Source organism: Glycine max, chromosome 13, assembly GCF_000004515.6.
Source record: "Glycine max cultivar Williams 82 chromosome 13, Glycine_max_v4.0, whole genome shotgun sequence".
In the NCBI taxonomy this organism is placed as follows: Eukaryota; Viridiplantae; Streptophyta; class Magnoliopsida; order Fabales; family Fabaceae; genus Glycine; species Glycine max.
Genome location: NC_038249.2, coordinates 22,112,906 through 22,138,663, shown reverse-complemented (window position 1 = coordinate 22,138,663; position 25,758 = coordinate 22,112,906). Strand labels below are relative to the sequence as shown.

The window sequence follows — 25,758 nt, the reverse complement described above, 5'->3', positions numbered from 1 at the left end:
ATCATAAAATTATCAATGCCAGTGTGGTTTATATTATATAACCAGAGACCTGACTCGTAAAGCAGCGCTTTTACAAATTTTGTTTTAAGTAGAATATTAAATACCATACATGACATGGCAACGAAATTATATTGAGTAAAGCAATTTACAAGTTACATTCATATGATCATGTACTCTGTACAATTTCCACTAACAACTTTAGGGGACAGGAAATCTTAAGCCTAAAATCTGTTAGGAAACTTGATCACCATTTTCATCCCATACATATTCCTCAAAACCGTTAAGCTCCTTCGGCATCAGCTGCATAGTTTAGAGTTGTAAACTGTGCTGACAAGCTACACCCTCTTCTAATGGGACGAGCAAGAGTGCCAATATTGCGATTATTCTTTCTCCACTTTGAGCACCTGCTGTTAAATTTTTAAAGAAATATTGAAGGGGGATTTTTGGACAATTATATAGGCATATAGCTCTGACATGCCCGAGCATTTTAATAGCCAATCCAAATTACACTGTCAACAGTCATGCATGCATGTGCAGAATTGATTTGCTTACCGTTTCAAGGCTCAGTTTCGGGGACGTTTGGGGTTGGGCTCATATTCCAACCCATCCGTGTTATCACATCTTCTAACAAACTGGTCTAGAGTTTTCTGCTTTGAAGGGCTATTCACCGGCAGACTAGCTGAGACCTCCAAGGCGTTCTCATGGCCGTCTAACATCTGTTTCAATAACTTAAATTCAGAATGCTTCTTAAAAGCATAAATCCAAACTATTTCTAAAGGGTAGAAATATAAATCAGACTTGTACCTCCATATCATTTTACTATACAGAAACGGAATATACAAACACTCTCACTTTGCATCACATATGAGAGTTCCAGAAAGAAAAAGAGATGTACCTGCCCCAAATTTTCCAGTTTGTTTTGCACTACGTCCCTTAGAAGTGAAAAAATTATATGATTATCATTGCATCTAAGAAATCAAGTTAATACCAACCACCAAGCCTAAGATAACTGCAGAAAAACACAAAACGTACCATATGATGTCATCAACCGTGTCATTTGCTAGCAAGTAGTATATATTCACTGAAGACACCTAAAAACAAGAAGTAGCCAGTCAAAGAATCATCAGAACATAGATTATCCTTGGCAACTAAAATAAGTTAAGCAATGGAAGACCTTTTCAATATGGAGATATCTATCACAAATTTTTCCAGAAATTGCCGTGATTTCTTAATGTTACCATGCTAGTACTCTTGTACTGTTATCTGAACTGTGGGATTTTAGATCACTTTCTTTTTTCCTTTCTCTTTCTACTAAACAACACACAAGTTTGAGAATACCTGGCCAATTCTATGAGCACGGTCTTCGGCCTGAATTAGGTCACCAGGAGTCCAAGACAATTCTGAAAAGATTACTGTGCTGGCAGCAGTTAAAGTTAACCCAACGCCTCCAGCTTTAATAGATAGCTGTGTGAACATAGAATCATTAACTCAAAATTGAACCATATTTTACACTAATTATAGTCCAAACTAGCAAAGAGCTCAATAGAGAAAACACAAATAATTACAAGGATATATGTGAACAAAATTATCATACCACTGCTGCCTTGATAGAATCTTTTTCCTGAAAGTCAGTAACCAATTGTTGCCTGGATGCAGCAGGTGTACTTCCATCAATTCGTATGCAACCCACTTTTTTCTTCTGGAAATTTTGAACAGTTCTCATGAGAGTTTATCATTTCATGATAACATGCATAAAATTTAAGTGGCCTTACAAGAAGAAACTCGTGTATTGAATCGATCATTGGCTGATGGTGTGCAAATATAAGAAACTTGCATCCTGCCTGCAACAATGATGACGCATAGCATTACCAGATCCAATTGTGGTCAACAGCCCAAATTAAATAAGAAGATGAAGATAACAAAATGGAAGATGCCATCCTTATTAAGAATACACAATGATTTACTACACTCATTTGGTTTGGGGTGAACCATGAGATAAACCAATCAACTATCTGTTCACAATTAATCTGATATAACAGTTAATATGTGGTTTGGATAGCAATTTCTCAGTTAACTGTGACACCAATAGCTTAATGGCAGGCACAATAAAGTGTCATGAATTGCCATTTTCAGCAGCATTATATTTGAGACCCAAAATCAATGGTGTGAAAATATAACTTACAGGGAAGCAACCTTTAGTACTCATGATTTTAATTAACCAGCTAAAAGTTCTCTATTTTTGTCTCAGAAGCTTTATCACCACAACTTTCCAACATTGCACACAGGCTACATATTGGAGCTTGAAAGTATCGAAGTTAAGGAGATATAATACAATATTATCTTATATGTTCTTGAAGAATCAAGGTTATAATATAACTATGAGTTGACAGGATATGGAAGCTCCATTAGTACTAAATACTAAGTCAGCTTACTCTAAAAAATTTTAGTACAATTTTTCATTCAATCCATTCAACTTATAGTCAGCATTAATGGGCATCATTACAATAAAAGCAATACAAAATGAAAAATTTACCCAACATTAAACATATTGACTAGTATGAAATTAGATGACAAATGAACATGCATACAAGCAAGCAAACCCACAAAAAAGAGACAACAGAGAAATCAGAAAACAGATCTTAGGGATCATAGTGCATACACCTGCAGCAGTTGAAAGTATTAATCTTCAACTGCTGCAAAGAGGAGGAAAGGAATACCTCAATGACAGTTCCAACATAATCAAGAACAGATGGAATCTTGGCTTCTGCAGAATCAGTATATATCTGGAATTGAAGGAATCAAAATTTAGTGTTTAATCGGACAATCAAAATTTAATTTGCCCACATACACAAGGAGTGTGAGCATTTGTTGCAGAAAATAAACTATAAACATATTTTCTAGCTCTAGGAAATAGCAACAATTGCTCAAACAGATAGTGCAACCCAAAATTCTGTGCAGAGCTCCTTCAATCAATACCTTGTTAATAAGATTCTTTTGAGCAAACTTGAGAGATTCAGCCTCCTCTTGTGATTTAGCTGCCTTAATTTTGGCTTTAACCATCTCCAACTGCAGGAGAAAAATCAATATTGGTCAGCTTTTACCACCTCCAAGTCTCCTACAGCAAATGCAAGACAAAAATATTACCGTTTTCAAGTAACCTATTTTTGTAAATAAAATAAATAAAAGCTATCACCAGTCCACCACAGATCTAGATTTGTGTCTTGCAGAACAAATTTCTAACCAATTTCATAAAAAAGGATATCAGTTTTTTCTGTCTTCCCTGAAGCCCAGACTGCAATTTATTTATTGGCAAAAGCAAGTTAAATCAAATGCTCATAATATGAGCATTGAAAAACTAACAAACCGTCGGACCAGAGGTAGTCAAATTACTTGTTTGAATTGAAATTCAACAATCTTGTATAATTTACTTAAATAATGCTATATGCCATAAAATAAGCTAAAAGCATAATACCAAGACATGTAGCAATTGCATCCCATAACTAGCTTGAGTTACAACTATCAAAACTGAATGATGCTATACTTGTCTCAAGATGTACAGCAGATATTTTGAATTACCTCTCGAAATAAAGCATTAATTTGCTTCATGTCCTTGCCAGCCAAGTCTAGGAAGACCTGAAATCAATTACCAAACAATACAATAATCAATTCTGAAGTTCCATCAACAATGAGTGTACATAGAATGAAATACAAACTGTCAAAAGTGTGCAGAACATAAATGTTGCAGAGAACAAATGGTGATAAATATACACACTTGTTGCCTGCGCTTTACAGGAAGTTGAGAAAGAACGTCCTTTTTAAGCCTGCGAATCATCACTGTTGCCTTGATCAAGTTGTGCAACTCTTCATGGTTACTTGCACCTTGATAAACTCCAAAAAATCCCTGAAAGAGAGAAAAAATATTACAATACACTTAATGGAGTAAGAATACTCTAATATCAGTAATGAAGAGATGACTTACACCCTTGCAGTACCGGTTACCATATTCATGAACGTTCCTATATACATCAGGATACAAAGCTTCCAGCTAGAGCACAATTTCAATCAGATTAATATAATATGTATTCCAATAATGTAAAACATTAATGAGGTATTAAACCTAAATAGACAGAAAAAGAGTTACCTGCTTGAATAGTTCAATTGGTCGTGATAAAGCAGGTGTTCCACTAAGCAATAATGCATATTGAGCTTTCTGACAATCTCACCAATTTTTAGTTTGTCAAAGAAAGCATGAGAGAATTTGACAGAGTTACAACAGACAGTCTATACTGCAACTAAACTAATACCGAAGCCAACACAGAATTTACTTCAACTGTTTCACATATGAAATCAGACTTCCTTTTGGGTAGGAGAGGAACAAGGGTTTAGACTTTAGAGCACTAGACCCTTTGCAGATGCTTCTGTACAAACAATGGACTTCTTTTTTCCTTTTCTCTTTTGTGTAACTATCCTTTCAATTCTCTCCCTTTTTCATTTCTTATCTTTTCCATATGGGCTTTCTAGGTCTGTTAAGCATGAACTTTAGAAAGAGATATACATGTGATTGTGGCTTCAAGAGGTAATACCTTTATGACTGGAAGAGAAGCAGTTGTCCTCTTTGCCTGAGCATTTTTCAGAAAATGTGACTCATCAGCAATCACAACCTGAATAAAAATAGGTCACAGCTAAGAGTGTGATTTATCAGCAATGATTGGAACTACATTTACCATGCATACAGTTAAATAATTATAGCCCCAGTCATTACATCAGGAAAAGCTTTGATTGTACAAACACAACAATAAAAAATTAAAAAAAGCTGAAATGTCAAAATAAATAATACTACTTGACCACTTGCTCAAATCGTTTTAGTTTTATAAAAGAGCATACTGAAAGGGAAAAAGACCATAATTGAAACAAAAGAAAAAAATTAAGCTGTATCTTAGCTATCTTTGGATCATAATAGATGCTATAGCTGCTATATACTCTGAAATTCACGTGCAACTTCAAACTAATGACATGCATGTAAAACAATTGCAACCATTGTCAGATAATTTTGGTTTAAGTGGATAATGGAAGTCGTTTTCATTCAATGATCAATGACTAATAAAAAATCACAGCCAAAAGACCCAAAGAAGGGGGAAATAGTAATATTCTTTCTCCTCCATAGCTTTCACCAATCTATAAAGCATTTCACAACCCATTTTCAAATAATCACACTGTTTAACAGCCTGGCATAACACTGCTGGTCATAATGAGCCTCACAATTTACAAACATGAAGTATTTCATCAAATTTTCGATGCTTTGATTGCAATATAATGTATAGATGACTTCCTCCATTCACTGTACTTACTCAGCCTTCAAGGAATGGTTAGCGGCAGATACTGACACATGATTAAGATTACAGGAAGGTGCTAACCTTAAAGTTACATGTCATAAGCATATTCTGTAGCTTTGGCACCAAATCGTATGAGATAATGTTGAATAGTCCATCCAGATGAATGCTGCTTTTGGCACTTGAAGATACTATATTGAAACCTCCTCTATTTGATCCACCATTTTGAGACAAGACAATCTACTTCATCAGAAGAGAATTCATAGTGCAAAAAAATTATATACTTTATCAGAAGAGAAACCTCAAGCAACGAAAAAAAAAAGATCTTCTAGAGTTTTCTATTCACACAAACAGGGAACAGAATATATAAAATTTGATAAAGGGATCACGGATAACATACAAGTATATCTGATGAAGGAATATTCAGCCATTGTTGAATCATCTGAATTAATGCAAAACAAGGAGCATACATTAACTTACTGAATGTGTTCTATTAAATGATGAAAAATGTAGAAATGCAACCCTTACAGAAGCCCATTGCAAGCGTAACGAAGATGGTGCAATTATGAGAACAGGCCACGAGTCCTGAACACAAGAAGCTACAGCAATGGCCTGCAAAATGAAGCATGCTGCTCAATTTTATTAAAAAAAAGGAAGGCCAATTTCGTAATTTAGCAAAATGAAACCCAATAAAATCTAAGAGCCTCACTTCCAACATCATCTCCTCTGTCTGCTACCTACCCCACTCTTATTCATTGTTTTGCATCTTCCACACAATAAACTTCCACACCCCTACCACATCATTCTTTTCCTCCTATATAACAGACTCAATATCACTTTCTCCATAGCTAACTCTCTTCCCTAGTCCCTACCTGCCTGGATGATTCTAAGTGGAACATGAACATAGAGACCTGTGGGTATAAACCATAAGAGGCTTCCCCATAGAGGTTGGTAACCTATCATATTTTGATTATGTTGAATGAGGGGCAGGTAGACTGCACTGAGAAAACCACGGGGACAGTTGACGGTAACCAATATTGGATCTATGATATGCTTTGATAATTGATAGTTTGATACCATCTTGAATTTGGACTGAGCCTAACTAAACTCCAAAAGCTAATTCATAAGATGCTACTGTGACAGTGATGTTATTTATGTGTTTGTTAATTAAGTTACATAATCTACTGTATCATTCAGGAATCAGGATGATTTTTATCATGAGCCAATCAGCATCTAAGACTCTAAGATGCACTTTTTTAATTGCAGAAGATAATTAACAAAATTTACAACCCAACAATGGATATTAGATAGAAAAGCAGAAATCCTGACAAGATTTAACTTCTAGCACAAATAATTGTTTGCTTGTAAAGAAGCAAAACACTGCTATGCATCATGATGCACAGATAACGTGTGGAAATGATTTAATTTTAGGCAGTGAATTGCCTGCAAAGTTTTCCCAAGTCCCATTTCATCTGCTAAGAGAACACGTCCTCCATGCTGCAATATAAACCTGAAAACAAATAAATAATAACTAAAATCAATGCATGGTAGAAGAACAAGAGAGGAAAAAACAAATAGACATGAAAAGACAATAACTAATCCATATTTATGAGTGGTGACGGGAAAAAGTGATCAGGTCACTACATACCTAACACCTTCTCGCTGAAATGGCAATAGCTTTGATTCAATAAAACTAGGGATCTTGTGGTATCGATCTTTCAGTAAAGCAGACAAAAATAGCAACTTCAGAATTTTTCAGAAAAAACAAAACACAAATTATATACCTAAAGAATTTGCATACCTACAAAGGAGATAGCAAAAAAGTTGATAACGAAAATATTTAGTAAATACCTTGAAGATCTGGAACTGCAGACGCTGCAACAATGGCACGTTGCACTAAGGGATCTAAGTTATCTACCTGTAAAATTATTTAAATATATGAAGGAGGAAAGCTAAAAGATATAGAAATGGAAATTAAGAAACAAAATAATTTCAGGAAAAACCACAAACTTAAACATAAAAATCTGGCATACGTGCTTACTCTAGGATAACAGGTTTTTATTACTCAATGAATAAAACATGTACTCAATCCCAGATCCCACCTTTGCACCTCCTAATCCTATTATTATCCACATAGGATGCTTTACTTTTTCAATAATAAAAAAATTTCGTACCCCATTGCCCAGAGACTCTTCGCTATGCGAATGTATGGGGGAGGATGTTGTACACAACCTTACCCTTGCATATGCAAAGAGGCTGTTTCCGGATTCGAACCCATGACCAACAAGTCACCAAGGCACAACTTTACCGCTGCACCAGGGCTCGCCCTCTTACTTTTTCAATAATATATCTTTTTATTAAAAATTTAGAATATCCAAGGGTGCATAAACAGGGTTGCATGAGAAAAGCAAAATTGATATTGGCAAGAGACAAAAGGGGAATATATGTATTAAAACAAGTATGAAATTAAAACTAAAAAAGGAGACAACCCAAAATTACAGTAGCATTCAGGCCTATCATAAACATCATGGGCTTCCTCTTATCTCCGTGGTAAAGATTTGAAACTCATATGCACTAGTTTCTCTCCAACCAAATAATTCAGAAGAACCACAAAAAACAACCTATTAGTTAACAGAAGGAACAAACAAATTTCCAAAAAACATATATATATATATATATATATATACAACCAGGACAATCATCAAATATATATATATATATATATATATATATATATATATATATATATATATATATATATATATATATTCAAAAGATCCATCAGAACAACAAATATGTGCTGAGAAACAAAAATTCACTTCACGCCCAACATGGAAACTACTTTACAATCAAATCCCAAACATTGTAAACAGTTTTCACAGAATAAATGATGAAAGGTCCATCCACCAACAGTTGTAATAGAGATAGCAACAGGTTAGGTTGTCATGAATGAACCCTATTTGATTTCTCTCAGACTAGCTCATCTCACCAAACTCAATTACTAAGTTAGATAGGTATCCTCAATAATCGAGACAAAGCCTAAAATTTAAATTGGGAGGGTGTTTCTGTGATAATTTGAAGAGGGTCACAAGCACAAAGCCCCTCCCTCATGAATGAAGGCACTAACAACGGTCTTACTATTAATTGGGCCAAGACTCAAGGTTGAGGTGACATAATTATTATGAAAGGGAAATTTGTGTAAGTCAAGATTGTTTTGTCATATGATGGTAAATAGTGGCATACTAACATCAATTTCCTAACTATAAAGAAAATGAAATAAGGAACAAGCTGTTACCTGAACATTATAACCAGGTATTTCTCCAATAACCTTTTCTGCTTCTGACAAGGAAGATAGTGGGAATATCCATAACCTGCAGGCTCAAAGTTTTCATATGGCTAATGCAACAAAGTAGGCAATCCAGAGAACTAATATATGTTCACATTGGTGTGCACAAATTGAACGAAAGGTGGATAAAGAGAAGCATACCGTTCCTTTGCATTCCAAGAAGATCTAGGGATTCTTCGAAAAGCAGCAATTACTACCTGTATATGGTCAAAGACAAAACCTTGTTTGTGACAGATTCGAAATTGAATAAGATTCAATATTCTGCAAGTAGTTTAGCCAGAAAAACCTGGTCATATTGAAACTTTGCTGCAACATTTCCACTGGAATGAAGAAAAAATTTGACCGAAAACTTTGGCAGCTCTTTAGCCTGATTGTCTGCAACACATAAAGCCAGATAAACACCAAAAGATCACCATTTGATACCTTGAAACCAAAACAAACTACAGCAAGCAAATAAAAAGTTTCAAAGACCATTGAGCATAAGCAATGGTGGAGAAACAAATTAAAAGAAAAAAGATAGAGTAGATAGATTGATAGAAAGAGAAATGGTGGAGAAGATAAGCCCCACCATTGTTTGTCCCTGATTTCAATGTCGTGGGCAATGCTCTTGCTCCTTGAGAGAACGCATCAACCTGGATTGAAACAATAAAAGTATGATACTAATCAATGCTCCTGCCCAGAAATATTCATACTTCAGAATTCATGATTATATAGTAGAATACTAGTTATTATCATTATAGTATCAAACAGCTCGTGCGTGCTTCTACTTCTAAGTTGTTTCACTTTAAATGGAGCATATCATAGGCATGAACGAACACTTAACATCAAAACGATAAAGTTAACCCTATAAACGACAGAAAGAGAAGAAGGCCAAGAGAGTTGAAATTATGGGAAAGAAGGGCGAATGAGAAAAGAGAATAACTTTACAGTTTGGGAACGCGAATTGGGAAGGGGTTTTGGTGGGAGGTTGTTGGTTGTTGCAGATGCAGAATGGTGGCGTTGATGCGGAGAAGAAGGAGGAGGAGTAGGGTTGCGTAGTTGAGCAATTTTCTGGAAAGCGTCTCTTTCGAGAGAATCGAGGTCCTCTGCGCTCAAATCCCAGTCATCCTCCACCTCCATGGATGCTCTCTCTGTTTTCTCTTTCGTAAACGTGAAAAGTGAAAACTGTTCTTCCCTTCTTCACAAGGCTCCCTGCCTTACCAGTATTCAAATTCAATGCCCGGTTTTTTCAACATTTATATTTTCTTAATCTTTTTTTAGTTTTAACGGATGAATTGGTAATTTATGTTTGGTACAAGTGTGTTTGGTTTGTATTTTTATTTTTTGTTTTTTTTTTATTTTTAAAAAATTATTTTTATTTTTAAAAGATTTGAATTCTGAAAATATGATTGATTTCTTATTTTCTGCTTTCAATAAATAAAAATACGAAAAATGTATTTTCAAAAGAAAATATATTTTTAGATTTGATTAAAATTATATTCCTTTTACCCGTTTTCATTTTACTCATTTTATCCAAAATAAGGTTCTTGATTTGAAATGAAAACACTGAAAATTAAGATTTTATTGTTTCCAGTTTATCATTCGTTTGGAAAAATATTTTCCTTTTCCCTGAAAATGAAACAGAAATCTAACCCAACACATTTCTTCACCATTTTTTATTTCTAATGAAAATGAAAAAAAAAACAATCAAATTATGTTTTGAATTTTTGGATCTCAATAACATAAAAGAGAAATGACAATAACACATGGATTAACAAACTCTTTTCAACACATCCTTTGTAATTAACTAAAAAAATTTTAATCACAATTTCATAATTTTTAATAAATTCTAATCAATTATGGAATGTATATTAGGAGGAGTATACTTCTCAAACAAAATAAGGTTTAAGTGATACTAGACTAAATTACTTTAAATATGGTATTAGTTTGAGTATTGTGTATAAAAAAAGCTTGATTGAAAGATAATAATTTTATTAAAAGTGGTTAGTCAGGCTCTCCTATTTGAATTAACTAAAATTTAAATATTGCATATGAAAAAACTTGATTGAAAAAGGAAATATTTAATTGATGATCAATCAGGTTTCGGATGTGAATTAATTATCCATCCGTATTTTATATTAATAACAAAACATAACATAACATGTTAAAAAAATAGGTGAAAAACAAAATACTTGTAATAATACATGTTTTTTTAAGTTAAATGAATGATTTAAATATATTTTTTTTCCGTAAGTTTATACTTTTTGAATTTTAATCTTTGTATTTAAATATGTATTTTTTTAATTTTTATTATTGTAGTTTATTTTGTTTGTTTTTAGTCTATTTAAGTTTGTGTTTTTTCAAATTTTACATTTGTAATTATTTTGTTCATTTTTAGTATTGATAAATTCATAATTTTTAATTTTGGTTTCTACAAACATGAACTTACAAAGGTGAAAATAAAATAAAAAATCAGGATTAAAATTTTAAAAATATAAACTTATGTGAATTAAAAATAATAAAAAAAATTACAAGACCCTCAATTGAAAAGACATAACTTATATAGAGAATAAAAATGAAAAAAAAAAACTTTTAAGAACTAAAACTGAAAAGTATTAACTTACATGATTAAGAACAGTTTTTTATCATGACAATGGAATAAAACTTCCACTAATTTTTACCAACGAGACAAAACCATGTTTAAGCCTAAGTTAATTGGTGTATTACTTGAGTTTTATTATTTCAAATTAAAAAAACAAATATAATTGAATCTTTAATGCTTTCAATTTTACATGGGTCATTTTAAATTTAACCCAATTGAAATATTGGACTTAAACTAGAAATAGACTTGATTAAGCTCTATTTTGACGTCTAACCTTATCTTATTTTTCATATTAAAAGTTTTTTAAATTGTATTTTTAACCATTTAAATATGCATTCATTAATGTATACAAATTTATGAATGAATAATTTTATCAATGATTAAATGTTTGTATAAAATGAAATCTTAAATAAATTTTAATATTTTATAAAAAAAATTAATATACAACTTTTTTTCATATTTTTTGAAGTGTATATATTTAAGAAAAAAATATAAAGAACTAATAACGTGATGAGAAAAAGGGAAAAGTAAGCTTGAAGAAAAATTTAAAAGGAGTAAAAATAATAAATAAAGAGATTCTGGCATTAATGATATAATTAAATAAGATGTCAGTTTTTATCATCAAATAATAAACTCAAACTCACGTCACAAAATATCATAATTTACATGATTAAACATTAAATAATTCCTTAAATTATTCCTTCTGTATACACCTGCGTTATCATAACTTTTTATAATGGTTTAGACCCCATGAAAAAAAATGTACTAACATTATAAAGTTTTTTTTTAATTGGTATTGTTATCTGATTAAAAAATGATAAATTTGTTAATTTTGATAATAACTATTTTTGCAAGTAAAAATAATAATAATTATTTTAAAAGTCACTTTAAAACTAAAATTTATTCGCTTGTTAGTGTAATAGAGTAACGATTAATTTAATCTCATGGTTTCCTTTTGGACCTTGTTTCTTACGATTTAGATAGGGTAAAAAAATTGGGAAAAAGGCAATATTAATGAAGTCAGCGAAGGTTTAAAACTACAAAACCGTTGGCAAAAGCAGCGCTTAGTCGTTCCCACCATTTTTCCTAATCCCATTTCTCTTTTTCTCGTTCTCTTGAATTTCTAGGGTTACCGTTGGAACCACTCGCCAGCCACGTACGTACGGAGGCTCTCTCTTCCTCCGCCATGAACTCACGGCAATCCTCTCTGTCGCCCTGTGACATCTGCGGCGCCACCCAAACCCTATCTCTGACCATCCACAACATCCGCCACCGCGCCCACACCTGCCGCCACTGCACCAACTGCGTCCTCAAGCAGCACCCTGGCCTCTTCTGCCCTCTCTGCTTCGAACTCCACGACGACTCGCCCCTCCCTCCCCACCACCGCCTCATGTGCGTCCGCTGCCCCGCCGTCGCACACCGTTCCTGTGCGTTCCCCTCCACCAACCCCTCCGCTGCACCCGCGCCAGCACCACCGTTCTTCTGCCCTACTTGTCTCGATTCTAACTTCACCTACTTCAAACTCCCCGACCGCAAGACCGGAGCCGTCGACGTCCAGTCCGCCAAGGTGCTCGTCACTGCTGCCCGGATCGCTGCCGTGTCCATGAGCAAGGCGGCCGCCGTGGCACGGTTCGATGCGGAACGTCGCGCCAGGGAGGCCGCCGTGGCCAGGAAGAGGGCGAAGGACGCGCTGGAGCATCTCGCGGAGATCCTCGCCAGGGAGCAGGCGGAGCAGGACGAGGAGGAACAGAACGGCACCGTTTCTGCTGGCCGGAGGCGTGGCGCGTAATAGTGTACTTCTTCGAACAATTCATTGTTGCCATTAAACCTGCAATAATATTTGGAATGTGGATTTGGTTGTTGTTGTTATGATGATGATGATAATGTTGTGGAATTTCTGCTTTGCTTTTGGTTGGTTGGTTGGTTGGCCGGGTGCTGATTGTTGCAGGTTTTTGGTTAGGGCTAGTGGTTGCATGGTTGGAATATTGAAATGTCAAGCATTGGTACTTGTGTTTTACCTCATACGAATGCAGTCGTTGCATGCCATGTTGTGATACTTACGATGCACTTATTTATCATTTAAAAAAGTGAATTATGTGGTGGATAATTGGATATTGGCCTTGCGTTGTATGGAATGGATGCTGTATTTGTGTCATGGTTGATCTATGCGTTTGTCAATCTGCTTCACCAGTAATTGTGTGTCTGGTTACCTCCAACTCAGAGACCCGTTGCAGTTGGTGGTAAAATTTTCAGCTCAGTTATTCCTTGCCCTGAATTCTCATTGATTAGATGAAAATAACATCTTTCTTGTAACTTGTCTCAATTGGATTTGAAATTTCTGGGTTTTTTTCTTTTCCTCTTTTTTGGTCTCTGGGGTTTTGGTGTTAGTAATAAATAATATAAGAGTTAAAGACTTACTTTTAGTCTGGTTTATGATAAAATTGATATGTAAATATAAATAAGAAAAGAATGTTAGTTGGTTTGTTGGGCAGCTATTATCAGTTAGGATTTTATAACTGTAAACTGTTGGGTTGCTGCCAATAAATAATGAATGGCTGATGTATTTTAGATAGAGACTGAACTGGTAATCAAGAAGTGCAGTGCACGGTTTCTCTGCTACCTGTTTCTTTCCGCTCTCTCTCCTCTCTGTTCCGTTATTCTTCTCTCATCCCCTCTTTCTTTTTGTTTCTTTCTCTTCCCCACCTAAATTCTATATCAAAATCAGTGATTAATGACCTTATGTGAGATTACTCAATAAATTAGTACAAACTTCAGCCTTCTGAAAACTGATAGCAAATGAATGGTTTAGTGCAAATATGCCAAACATGTTAGGGATGCTACTTTAGGAATCAAGGCTGCTGATAAAGAAGCATATATTGTTCTTGCAGGCTGTAGGTTTTTTCCTTTCCCTCATCATTATTACACTTTTAGTTTGGGATATGTACTAGTGTGTTGCTTTCATTAGATTCCAACATTTAGCTTATTTTCAGATTTCAGTTCATTTTTTTATATAAATAATATAAGAGAAAATTGCTGGAATGCAACAGAGGTTGGCTTTGACATGTAACTGGTTTGGCTGGTGGAATAAGGGTCAATTGGTGGCAATGCTGGTGGTTGGCTTTGACATGGTCCATATGACAGCAGAGGAACAAAATACTGTTTTCCAATGAAACCTTCAATGGCAATAAATTGTTGGATGATGCAGCATTCTTACTCTGGACATGGCTTAGAAGTTTGGAGAAAGATTTTACAACCCATTTTAACCAATGGTCAAGTAATCTTAGAGTTGGTTGTGTGTATTAGCCGAGGATAGCAACCATAGGATAACAGTAGATATAGACTCTTGTATGTAGTCAGCTTTTGGTTCCTATCAAGATTGTATTAAGCCTGATATCCAGAACCAATTGTATGGACTATCACAATTATGTACTCTTTGTACCTCTGGTACTTCAATATATACATATATTATATTTGCTGATAAAAAAAAAAAACAGTTTGAAGATAAAAAAAGATGAACTGAAATCTGAAAATAAGTTATTCCTGTATGCTGCTCTTCCTTGATATCAAGTGGAAAGTTAACCTCTAAGGCAGGATAACATCTAAATTGGGAAAAGCTCTTTGTCAATGGCTTTTCTAGTGTGTTTCATGGATATGGGTACAAGTGCAGGTACACAACGAATTTTCTAAAGGTATGGGTATGAGAGGATATTATCATAAGAAATTTAAAAACATAAAGTATTAAAGTCATAATATAAATACCATTCTCTTATTTTCTTACTCAAATAGCAAAAACATTTAAAGAAAATACAAGTTGAAGGGAGTGAAACAGTAATTTGTTTGGTTTAGTAAGGAACCAAACAACTAAGCAACAAAACTTGGTGTTGTGTATGGACTGACTTGTTCTTGAGGCATAAGTGAGTATTGGGTGGGGTAGCCTTGGTACCCAATAAGTACTGGTACTGAATATGTACCCAGTGTGGGTACAACAACTTTTGGGAGTACCCATGCATAATAACTTTTCTGTATGAAGTTCAATATGTCTTGGCTCCTACTTCCAATGTCTTGTGTAGAATCACTTTAAAGAAATGCAACAGGGTTCTTCACATAATAAGATCAATCCAAATCATTGGGAGTGATCAAGTGAGGGTATAAATGCTTAACATATGTCCTGGCTTCATTCAAAACATGAGTGGATGAACTGGGGATATTGCCTTTTGAAAGGTTATGTGGATGCCCAACAGATTGGATTTGTTTACCACCATAATGTTGATTTTTTTTTTTTATAAAGTCGGGTTCAACCTTTCAGTTCATTTTTCTTATCTTCAAACTGTTGCATTCCAGCAATTTTCTCTTTTGATACTAGTGCTTGTTTATCCATCTGCTTTCTTGTGGTTGTGGTAGACACTAGACAGTACTACCCCCTGTTGTTAGGATGTATAATGAGAGTTGAATAAGAACAGCTGCTAGTCAGTTATTCCATTAGTTAGCTAGTTAGTTTGATTATAAATAGGGGCATTCTGTTAAACCGTTAATCTTCCACAAGGTGACAAAACAATATGATGACTTAAGTCAACATAAATATTTACTCACTCATAAGATTTTTCTTTTTAAAACATTTTCTAAAGCTTGATATTGTAGTTGAAAGAACATTTGCTTATTGAATGAAACTAGGGAAACAGTACACAATTCCATATATTTTGAGAGGTGTGGATTCACTCCTTACACTGCTTTCTTAATCACCAAAAGTTCCCTTTTGTAGGCAACTACTGGTCTACAATTTATAATCGAAATCCACCCTTAATGGACCTAATTAGCTGCAGGTCCATTCCCCTTCTTTCTAACATAAACCTACTTGATCACAACTCTACTATCTGTTTTAAATATGTAAATGTAATTAGCATTAATTTAGGACAGAATATTTCCTGTGCATATCTTTGAAATTTATAGCCTGTAAGTACTAGATCCTATTTATATTATCATTAACCTTTATAAGTGGATAAGTTCTTGTATTTCGAATCAGTAAATGATATTCAAAAGTTTATTCCTTTTGAACTTGTCGTTTGAGGGAGGGATTTCTTTTGTTTTCATAGTTTCATTTGTGTACTGTCTGGTCCGACAGGCATCTGTGGTGGGAGTTGTTGTAAAGTCCCACATTGCCTATTTAATTACTGAGGTGCGGTTTATATACCTTTTGGGAAACTTCTGGTAATGTCAATTAGTTTTAAGATGAAATCTAACACTATAATTTTAAGTGCCTAATATTATCCCAAATCAGAGATGCTTACCCAAAGAAAACTTGAATATTATGGTCCCATCAAATGCAATAGTAGCACATATTGCATATAAACTTAGCCTCTTTACTTCCCCACTCAAACAACTAAATGTAATAACAAAAAATTGTCTAAAATGCTTAGCCTCTTTACTTCTAACTAAGCCATTAATGTTGTTAATGAGAATTTGATCCAAGCAGACCTAACATTTGCCATAAAAGCATAACAAATCATCCATAAAGAACACAAGCTAAATTTTCAAAACATTCATTTAAAGTTATATTTCATTTCTCTTAATTTTTTTCTCTGTTGAAATGGGAAATTTTCTTATTATAGATCATACAACAGGTTATGATATTGAATGTTATTATATTGGGATTGTTTATCATTCCACTATATGCTAATTATTGGGTGTGATTCCACAATATGCCCAGCATATACCATAAAAGCATAACAAATCATCCATAAAGAACAGAAGCTAAAATTTCAAAACATTCAATGAAAGTCATATTTCATTTCTTCTAATTTTCTTCTGTTGAAGTGGGATATTTTCTTATTATAGATCAAACTACTGGGTGTGATTTTGAATGTTATTATATTGGGATTGCTTATAATTCCACTAAGTGACTAACTATTTAAATTGTTAATACTTAAATTGATTCATGGCCTATAATACATTTTTTGCTTCAATTTCTCTCCTTAATCAGTTCATGGATATTGTCAATACTTAATCTGCTCTTCCAGATGAGAAATTCACCACGTAAACTAATAATATCATCTGTAAGCGAAACTTACATCTTAAAATGTAGATACATCGCAACCCTTGCCTTTTTTATTTCCTTTCTTCAGTAAAGGCTTAACCTATGTGTCATTAGTCCTTTCTGCTTTATTTAATCATACATTTCTATGTCAGTGTCATTCTTACACCATTTAGACTTCAGAGGGAAGTAATAATCCGGGTTTTTTTTTTCATTATTATCTGGTTTACACTTTATAACCATTTGCTTTAATTTAATTTACTTGTGCCTGCCAATGATGGAATGTATATGTTTCATACCCATGTCCTATTCCACAGCTCAACCTGATAAATTGTGTTCAATGTTAGCAAAGAAAAGCCAGTACAAGACATTTAGGAATTTCAGTAGTTGGATGATTATGTTTAATGAGAAAACTTGCCTATTTGCAATACTTACAGCAACTTATGCTACAATGTGGTAGAGGAGATCCATAGAAAGGGATATGCATTTGATTGGAATCTTTAGACACCGACTCTCAGTCGATTGTCATATGCATTACAATTCAACTAAACTGCACAGAATCACGAACAAGGTTCTTCCTTTTATCTTTTTTCTTCTTGTTCCTAATTGTAGCTTTAAAAAAAAAACACACACACACTCACACACAAAATTCATTAAGATTGAAAAGATAGGTATAAATGTTTTAGGATAAGAAATCATTGAGAACTATACCATGAAAAAAAGGAAAAAGACAATAAACTAATAACAAGTAAAATGCAACATGACACTTTGATCTCTCTGAAGGTCTAATAAAGATACCCCTTTAACAAGACCATTAGCAGAACACCACAAAGAAGCTACATGAACTGGTTGATCCTGAATGGACTCAAGAGTCAACTGATGACCGATAAAGATTCTAGCATTTCTGTCTGACCAGATACACCAGATAACTGCAAATTGAGAACCACACAGGAACTGCTGGTGTCGAATGCTCTAAAATTAACACATGGGCATTGCTGGAGATTGTGTAAATTGTTTCTGTGATTCTTCTGTTAACACCTGAACAGGTACAGATCTTTTTCGGTCTTTCCTGATAACGGGTTTGAAAGTTTCTTGTTGTTAATACTCCTCCTTGCTTATCGGGTTTTCGAAATGATTTGTCCTAATGTTCAATGTCTGAGAAGATTCAATAAAGAACCTCCGCACAACTTTTGGCATTTGGTTAACTCTAACATTTTAATCATTATGGTGATTGATTGAGTTTTATATGTTATAAATATGTTTGTACTTTGTACTTCCCATTCTCCGTGAATTTTCCGAGATTACAAAGGAAGGATATTTAGCATTTTCAGCTCTTCACTTTGATGAGATACCTGGACTTGGATTCCTGGCTGGATAGATGAGGCCAGTGTGGTTCCTTTGCAAATAATCCTAACCCTATAAATCTGTTTGGGTCTATTTATTTACCTTTCTATATGCGGTCTTGATTTTTCCCTTCATAATGACTGAACAAGGGTGTATGCTTAGTGCTGTGATTGTCTTTATGTTAATGGGGTAGAAGAAAAATCAACTCCCCAGTTTCTTGAGTTGTTGATGTCTCAAATGCAGTGATTAGTTTTATGAATACTGGTATAATATGATAGAGCAAAGGCCCTTGGGTCAAAATGTTTTATTTTTGGCTAAATCAAGATCCATTGGCAAAGATATGGGGCGAGATTGTCTTTGGTGGCATTGACTGACCACATTTATGGTCCACTTTCTCGCAAAGTTCATTGGCAGGTCTATTATATTTCAACCTCATTTGCTTCATTTTAGCTCTTCTTATCAACCATGTTGGTGTAATCGGCTTTGTCCAATTTTCCCTCCTAGTTTCATTTATTCCTTTTCATACAAATGCTTGACAACTAAATATTAGCAGGGTTTCCGTTGGCTGTTGCAATTCATTTTTGCCTACAATTACTTAACATTTCAAACATCTAATATTCCTTTTTTCTTCTCAGTATATCCTAAGAGTTGAAGGCTGCTGTACTGTTTGCTATCAATTCTGGAAGTGCCTCCTCCACTGGGTTTCTCTTGGTAATGAATAATTATCGTATATCGTTATTGGATAACTATCAATTATGCTTATGCACTTAATCACATTATTATTACTATTATAACGTAAACGCATGACAGTCGTTGTATGGTTGGTTGCAGGGTTCTTTGGAGATTTCTTCTTGGGAGCATATGACTCGGAGTTTGACTATGGCAATCTACCTAAGGATTTACTGAAGCTGCGTAATCATATTTTGGTGTCATTACTATGCTAAATTGTGTATAGAAAATAAAAAGGTTTACATGACTCACAGCAGTTAATAAGTGCAGCTCTCGGAATTTCTTTGCCATTGGGCCTCTTATAAATTGTGATTGGTATATTTTATGAATAAGATTTGTGTCATTTTCTAGCAAAGTAAACAGCTAGTAAATTCATCTAAAAAAAACTGCTAGTAAATAAGATTCACATTGACTAACAAAGTAGCAGTTGGTTCGACATGGTGATGCAAAAAGAAAAGGGCAAATGCACCAGAGAGAAACAAACACAGACCGTGGCAGGGTAGGGTAATGGATTGTTTTGTTTTAAAAAAATAATTTCTATTTCAGAATTAATAATTTCATAAAAATATGTGGTATTACCTAAAAAATAAAGCTAATTTAGAATATTGATGTACCAAACGTATTACAATAGAATGGGATAAGAATAATTATCATATCCTATCTTGATCACTAAATCAATTCTTAAAATATTGATAGAGAAATTAAAAAATATAATTAATATTTTTTATTATTATCATGTTATTAAAATACAACTAATATTTTAGATTTCATAAAAAAATTCTGGAATTTTGTCTCGTATGTTTTTTTTTTATTTTCTCACTTCACAATAAATAATTAAGGATATAATAAAAATATCTCATAATTAATTAATATTGCAATGACACTCAAAATATATTTTTATTTAGGCTTAATTGCATTTTTTATCTCATTTTTTTTAATTTTTTGGTGAATTTTATTCTCTAACAAATTAATTTGACATATTTTGTCACTAACTTTCAAGAAACATAAATATAAATATTTACAAAAAGAAAAAAGTAAAATAAATTAAATTTCTCATTTAGGCAAAAAAAATTAATTTACACATCTTAAAGCAATCCATCATTAAGTTAAATAATTATTTTGGTCTATAAATATATAAATTGGTGACAATATAGTCCTTAAAAAAAATTTAAAAAATAATTCAATCTCTGAATGAATAATAAGTGTGATAATTTTATTTTATCATTAAGTTTACAAGACTATTTTAATTTTGCCATTAAGCTGTCATGTTTATGTTTAAAAATTAATTTAATAATTTATAGAACTCATTTGAAATGGAATTATAAAATTTAAAAATCAATTTATCTTTAAATTTAAGTTGTTGTATATATACATAATTATTCACTTTTATGTATTTAAAGACCAAATGGTCAAATACCCGTCATTACTTAAAAGTTATTATTCCAAAAAAAGTTATTAAAAAGTATAATCTTAATGTGACTTTTAGTCCATTAATTATTTTATTTTAATATATTAACCTTAAATATTTAATTTTAATTATTTATCTTTTTGAAATATATTATTTTAGTTTTTTTTCAATTTTCTATCAAAAACTTTAATGCTCTGCTCCTCAACTTTTGAACTTTTAGATGATTAATCTAAAATAGTGGCAGTTTGAAACTGCCACTATTTTTATATTCTTCCTATTCAAAAAGCCAGTATCTTTATGTTGTTTTTATTCATCCTCTTCTTCAAACCACACCCATCATGAGCATTCACCACGCAAATCAAAAAACCAAATCTCAAACCCAGATCAGACCAACCCTCAAAACCAATAACAAAATCTGGGTTCTCGCTGACAACGCCACTCCTCATGACTCCGGCAGCCACCGTGAACACAGGATGTTGTCGTGTGAGATCGCAGTTGTCGGTGTCATCTGGAAGGAGGCGCAGGATGGAGTACCAGTCATGGGGGGTAATGTAGTCGTCATCACTTTCATATCTGAGTGGATGATGGAATCTCTGAGGATGACGTCGTTTTGAAGCGCCGAAGCTCCCAAATTTGCCACCAACACGCGCACTGCAACCACCGCGTGCCGCCAGCGAACCATCCCATCACCCCCTCAGCCCAGATCTGCATCCCAGCACCTCACTAAACGCACGATGACCCTCGTCGCACATGAAGCTCAACACTTCGCCACGAAACCAGATCTGGTGAATATTTGAAGTGCAAAAAGTGAGTTTTGATCAATATTGTGCTAATTAATAGAAGCATTTTCCCTGGAATTACTTTGTCCATTTATTATGATTTCATGCTCTGGTTATTTTAAATTAATTAATTTAAAATTTAAAAGTTAATGGAACGATAATATTTTTAAAAATGAAAAAGAATATTAAAATAAAATTTGAGAAAATATAAAAAAAATCAAAATTAAATATTTAAAATGTAATAAAAACAAATTTGAAACTTAATATAATATAGATGATTAAGAAAGAAAAAAAATATCAAGAAGAGAAAATTTTAGGAGGCAGAAAAGCATTTTGTCATGGACGACGTTAGAAGCAAAATATAGAATCTTGGAGAGCAATGTAGAAACGTATGTGATTCTTTATCTTGGCGTGTGTCAATGACCCCCACCATACACGTGGCAAATCTTTATTCGTTGACTTTTGGATATTTTCGTCATTGTGACATCGCAACCAAGCTATAAGTACGACCCCTTCCACCCCTCTTTCATTCATAGCTATTCGCAGTTCCCAAATTCATTTTAATCCTAATTCTGCACTTCTTGATCATTCGATTTTTCTCCTCAAGGTTCGTCTCTGTTTCATCTCTTTTCATCATCGCAGCCTAATTAGCCTTAGTTTATTGATTTAGCTTTGGTCTTTCACCATGGTTACATTTTTACGTTTCTATCTTTCGATTTGTGATTTTTTACGTTAATATGTGTATACCGGTTTTGTCGTTGTTGAATCCGAAACTTTCCATTCGACTTTCTGATTCCGTATCTCGTTTGTCACATGCAAAATCTTTCCCGATTTTTAATCTGGCTATCTGATTTGATTTGATTTTGAGGAATTAGGGTTCGTGGTTTGATTTGATTCTGTGATTCGCTTGTTATATGTAAAATATTCCCGGTTCCTAATTTTAGGGTCTGCGATTTATTTTCTTTTATCACTTTTGAGGAATCAGGGATCGTGGTCTGACTTATTGTGCATTATTTAGTTGTATGCTGCAAAATCTTTCCTTATTTTTTAATTAGGGTTTAGGGTTTGCGATTTGTCATTTTTGGGAATTATGGTTTGTGGTTTATTGATTATGCAATTCGGGTTTGCTTTCTTTCCGGTTTTTAATCAGAGTTCCTGACTTTGATGTTTCTTTTTTGTGATTGAACAGATGCAGATATTCGTAAAAACTTTGACCGGCAAGACCATCACCCTTGAGGTGGAATCCTCCGACACCATTGACAACGTAAAAGCTAAGATTCAAGACAAGGAAGGGATCCCACCTGACCAGCAGAGACTTATCTTTGCGGGTAAACAACTTGAGGATGGTCGCACCCTTGCCGATTACAACATCCAAAAGGAATCAACCCTCCATCTCGTGCTTCGCCTCAGGGGTGGCATGCAAATCTTTGTCAAGACTTTGACCGGGAAGACCATCACCCTTGAGGTGGAATCCTCGGACACCATTGATAATGTTAAGGCCAAGATCCAGGACAAAGAGGGCATCCCCCCAGATCAGCAGAGGCTGATTTTTGCCGGTAAACAACTTGAGGATGGAAGAACCCTTGCTGATTACAACATTCAGAAGGAATCCACCCTTCACTTGGTGCTTCGTTTGAGAGGTGGTATGCAGATTTTCGTTAAAACTTTGACCGGAAAGACCATAACCTTGGAGGTGGAGAGTTCAGATACCATAGACAATGTGAAAGCTAAGATTCAGGACAAGGAAGGTATCCCACCAGACCAACAGAGGCTTATCTTTGCCGGGAAACAGCTTGAAGATGGAAGAACCCTTGCTGACTATAACATCCAGAAGGAATCTACCCTGCACTTGGTGTTGCGGCTTCGTGGTGGCATGCAAATCTTTGTTAAGACTTTGACTGGAAAAACCATAACTTTGGAGGTTGAAAGTTCTGATACCATTGATAATGTGAAGGCAAAGATTCAGGACAAGGAGGGCATTCCACCTGATCAGCAGAGGCTTATTTTTGCTGGGAAGCAACTGGAAGATGGTCGTACCTTGGCAGATTACAATATTCAGAAGGAATCCACCTTGCATCTCGTCCTTCGCCTTCGCGGTGGTTTTTAAGCGTGTTTTTTTTCAAGTGTTCTTGTTTTAAGCGTGTCTTTTTTCAAGTGTTCTTGTATGTCATGTCTGTTATGTTCAATTTCTCCCTTGAACTTGTTTGCTGTTCTGGTTTAGGTGCTGCTTTTTATGTTTTAATATGATGTATTGAGCTCGTTTCGCCAAAAGAATTAAATATCAATATCGTATCATAGTTAAATTCATATTTCGTATTATTACTTCAAATATATAGTTTTTTATTAACGAATGTTAAGAAAATTCAGATTCTAGTCATACAACTTAACCAGCGTAACCAATAAACAAACGTCATAGTTCATAAGCTAACACATTTTAAAATAAGAAAATTCAGATTCTAATCAAACAGCCTAACCAAATAAACACAAATAGCACAACAGATAAGCTGACACATCATAATACATATAATACATAGCTTATATTTTGAAAATGTTTGCATGATCATATTTGATGGCTAGCTTTTAGCATTTCCTTTGTCAGTTTTTTGTGTATGTTCAAAATGTTTGCATGATCATATTTGATGGCTAGCTTTCAGCATTTTCTTTGTCTGTTATATTATGTGTAAGTTCCGACAGTCGCTAGATTAATCCTCCTTTTCAATTAATTCATCAAGAGTACCTCATAAAATTGGCAGCTGTTACCTAAAAAAAGAGTACGCCAAAAGACTTCTCAACAATTAACTACTTAATTACGAAAAAACTAAAAATTTAAAATTTTACTTCTTATCATCAGAAGTCACATTCAAATATTTGTTGTTATATGACTTAACACACATCAACCTGATATTACTAGTTGATTCAATTCAATTAGCTCGGATTAAAAAGTCACCTAAATGGTTATTTTTTTGTACACGTGTCCTTTTTTTTTATTTAGATACATGAACCTGAATGGTCATTGATATTAGTCATATTTATTATTCATTTTCATGATATAAGAATTATTTTTAAAACAAATGCTTTTTTTTGGTCGGTGGGCACTAAAGGAAAAGAATGAAAAGAAAAGTAGAAAACAGAGCTACAATAACATCTTTCTCAAGAACAAAACCCCCCAAAACATTAGAAGAGGGACCATGATAGAAGGAGGTGAGTCTAAAATCTAAGAAATTGGCCATGATCTTGGAAGGGTGTGTTGAGGTGAACAATCCAATTAAGCGACGTCTTATGTTTGAATGTTTGATAGACTAACTAAGATGACAACCTTTTACATATGGAAACTCCTAATACTAAATTAAGAGCATTTTAAATATTATACTATTTTATGTTTATTTTCTTTTGAATAAAGGGTAAATCTTATCTTGAAATTGATTAAAGGAACTAATCTATATATCTATAAACTAAAAAGGAAAATAAAGATTGTCCAATATTTAATGGAGCATCAAAAGTATTAGCTAGGATTTTTAGGATATTCTCTATTTTATTTTAAAATCTTAATTATGTATCAACATGAATTTATTTTAGTATTTTAAGTTTCAGAAAATGCTACTCTTGTTTTTGTGAATTAGGCCCAGTTTTTACACTTTAGGGAGAAATTTTACCTCTATGACAGCTCTATTGTGTGACTAAATCTAGTGTGAGGAGAGTCCAACAATCCTAATTTTTCAGATATTTATATTTATATTATTTTTCACACCATGCACTATTGTGTAAAATGGCTGATTATTCAATAGATTGAATCACGTGAAACTAATGGTGATTGTAGATTTGTAACTAATTAAACAATTAAGGTGAAACAATGATTTTCTTTGTGTAGAAATTAAAAAAAAAAAAGATTTGAGTTTATCGGTAAGAATGAGGCCCCTCTAAAATCTAATTTATTGGTAGTTAAACTTCTAAGAATTTGTTTAGTTATCTATCAACAAGAAAAGTAGTTAAAGATTCATGGTAAGCATAATTAAGGAGGGATTTATTGTTAGGAGTTTCTTTTACAGGGCTTGGTTGTTAGGAGTTATAACAACTATAACTAATTTGTCTAAGAAAAGAGAATAATGCATTTTTTTTTATCAATAATCAACCTAGAAAATTGTAACAAATTTACCTTAAAGCTAACGCTTTTTATCATTGAATTTGGATCCATTCTTTTATGTCAATTCTTATT

The 25,758-nt window shown here is 33.6% G+C and overlaps 3 protein-coding genes across 6 annotated transcripts; 2 read left to right on the top strand and 1 right to left on the bottom strand.

Moving 5' to 3' along the window:
- Positions 1–110: 110 nt before the first annotated feature.
- LOC100797654 (SWI/SNF-related matrix-associated actin-dependent regulator of chromatin subfamily A-like protein 1) lies at positions 111–9,920 on the bottom strand. Of its 3 annotated transcripts, none has more exons than XM_006593931.4 (25): positions 9,604–9,910; positions 9,245–9,308; positions 8,963–9,051; positions 8,818–8,873; positions 8,626–8,701; positions 7,182–7,248; positions 6,979–7,045; positions 6,774–6,840; positions 5,859–5,942; positions 5,731–5,772; positions 5,415–5,570; positions 4,584–4,661; positions 4,142–4,210; positions 3,980–4,045; positions 3,773–3,901; positions 3,577–3,633; positions 2,977–3,066; positions 2,718–2,783; positions 1,773–1,841; positions 1,595–1,699; positions 1,339–1,464; positions 1,033–1,091; positions 896–932; positions 553–716; positions 111–404 (listed from the first exon to the last, which is right to left on the bottom strand). In XM_006593931.4, the coding sequence occupies exons 1-24, from the start codon at positions 9,793–9,795 to the stop codon at positions 564–566; spliced, it is 2,064 nt and encodes a 687-aa protein (XP_006593994.1). In that variant the 5' UTR covers positions 9,796–9,910; the 3' UTR covers positions 111–404; positions 553–563. The 3 variants fall into 3 exon arrangements, with proteins under 3 accessions (XP_006593994.1, XP_006593993.1, XP_014620946.1); XM_006593930.4 differs by having other exon boundaries at positions 111–407; positions 9,604–9,907; XM_014765460.3 differs by lacking the exon at positions 111–404 and having other exon boundaries at positions 574–716; positions 805–932; positions 9,604–9,920.
- Positions 9,921–12,313: 2,393 nt separating this feature from the next.
- On the top strand, positions 12,314–19,713 carry LOC100775321 (uncharacterized). The gene is made up of 3 exons (XM_014765458.3): positions 12,314–13,050; positions 19,265–19,340; positions 19,461–19,713. Exon 1 carries the CDS (start codon positions 12,444–12,446, stop codon positions 13,044–13,046), a length of 603 nt encoding a protein of 200 aa, XP_014620944.1. The 5' UTR covers positions 12,314–12,443; the 3' UTR covers positions 13,047–13,050; positions 19,265–19,340; positions 19,461–19,713.
- A 1,842-nt stretch (positions 19,714–21,555) lies between these two features.
- Positions 21,556–23,852, top strand: SUBI-2 (polyubiquitin). 2 transcript variants are annotated; one of them, XM_041007835.1, is made up of 2 exons: positions 21,556–21,573; positions 22,735–23,852. In XM_041007835.1, exon 2 carries the CDS (start codon positions 22,735–22,737, stop codon positions 23,650–23,652), a length of 918 nt encoding a protein of 305 aa, XP_040863769.1. In that variant the 5' UTR covers positions 21,556–21,573; the 3' UTR covers positions 23,653–23,852. The 2 variants fall into 2 exon arrangements, with proteins under 2 accessions (XP_040863769.1, NP_001356125.1); NM_001369196.1 differs by lacking the exon at positions 21,556–21,573 and adding an exon at positions 22,074–22,152.
- The last annotated feature ends 1,906 nt before the right edge of the window (positions 23,853–25,758 follow it).

Coding starts and splice junctions, on each gene's coding strand:
- LOC100775321 (XM_014765458.3), top strand. CDS start 12,444: ATGAACTCACGGCAATCCTCTCTGTCGCCCTGTGACATCTGCGGCGCC.
- SUBI-2 (XM_041007835.1), top strand. CDS start 22,735: ATGCAGATATTCGTAAAAACTTTGACCGGCAAGACCATCACCCTTGAG.
- LOC100797654 (XM_006593931.4), bottom strand. CDS start 9,795: ATGGAGGTGGAGGATGACTGGGATTTGAGCGCAGAGGACCTCGATTCT. Junction 6,841..6,978: donor TTTCAGCGAGAAGGTGTTAG/GTATGTAGTGAC, acceptor ATTTGTTTTCAG/GTTTATATTGCAGCATGGAG. Junction 1,700..1,772: donor CAATACACGAGTTTCTTCTT/GTAAGGCCACTT, acceptor CAAAATTTCCAG/AAGAAAAAAGTGGGTTGCAT.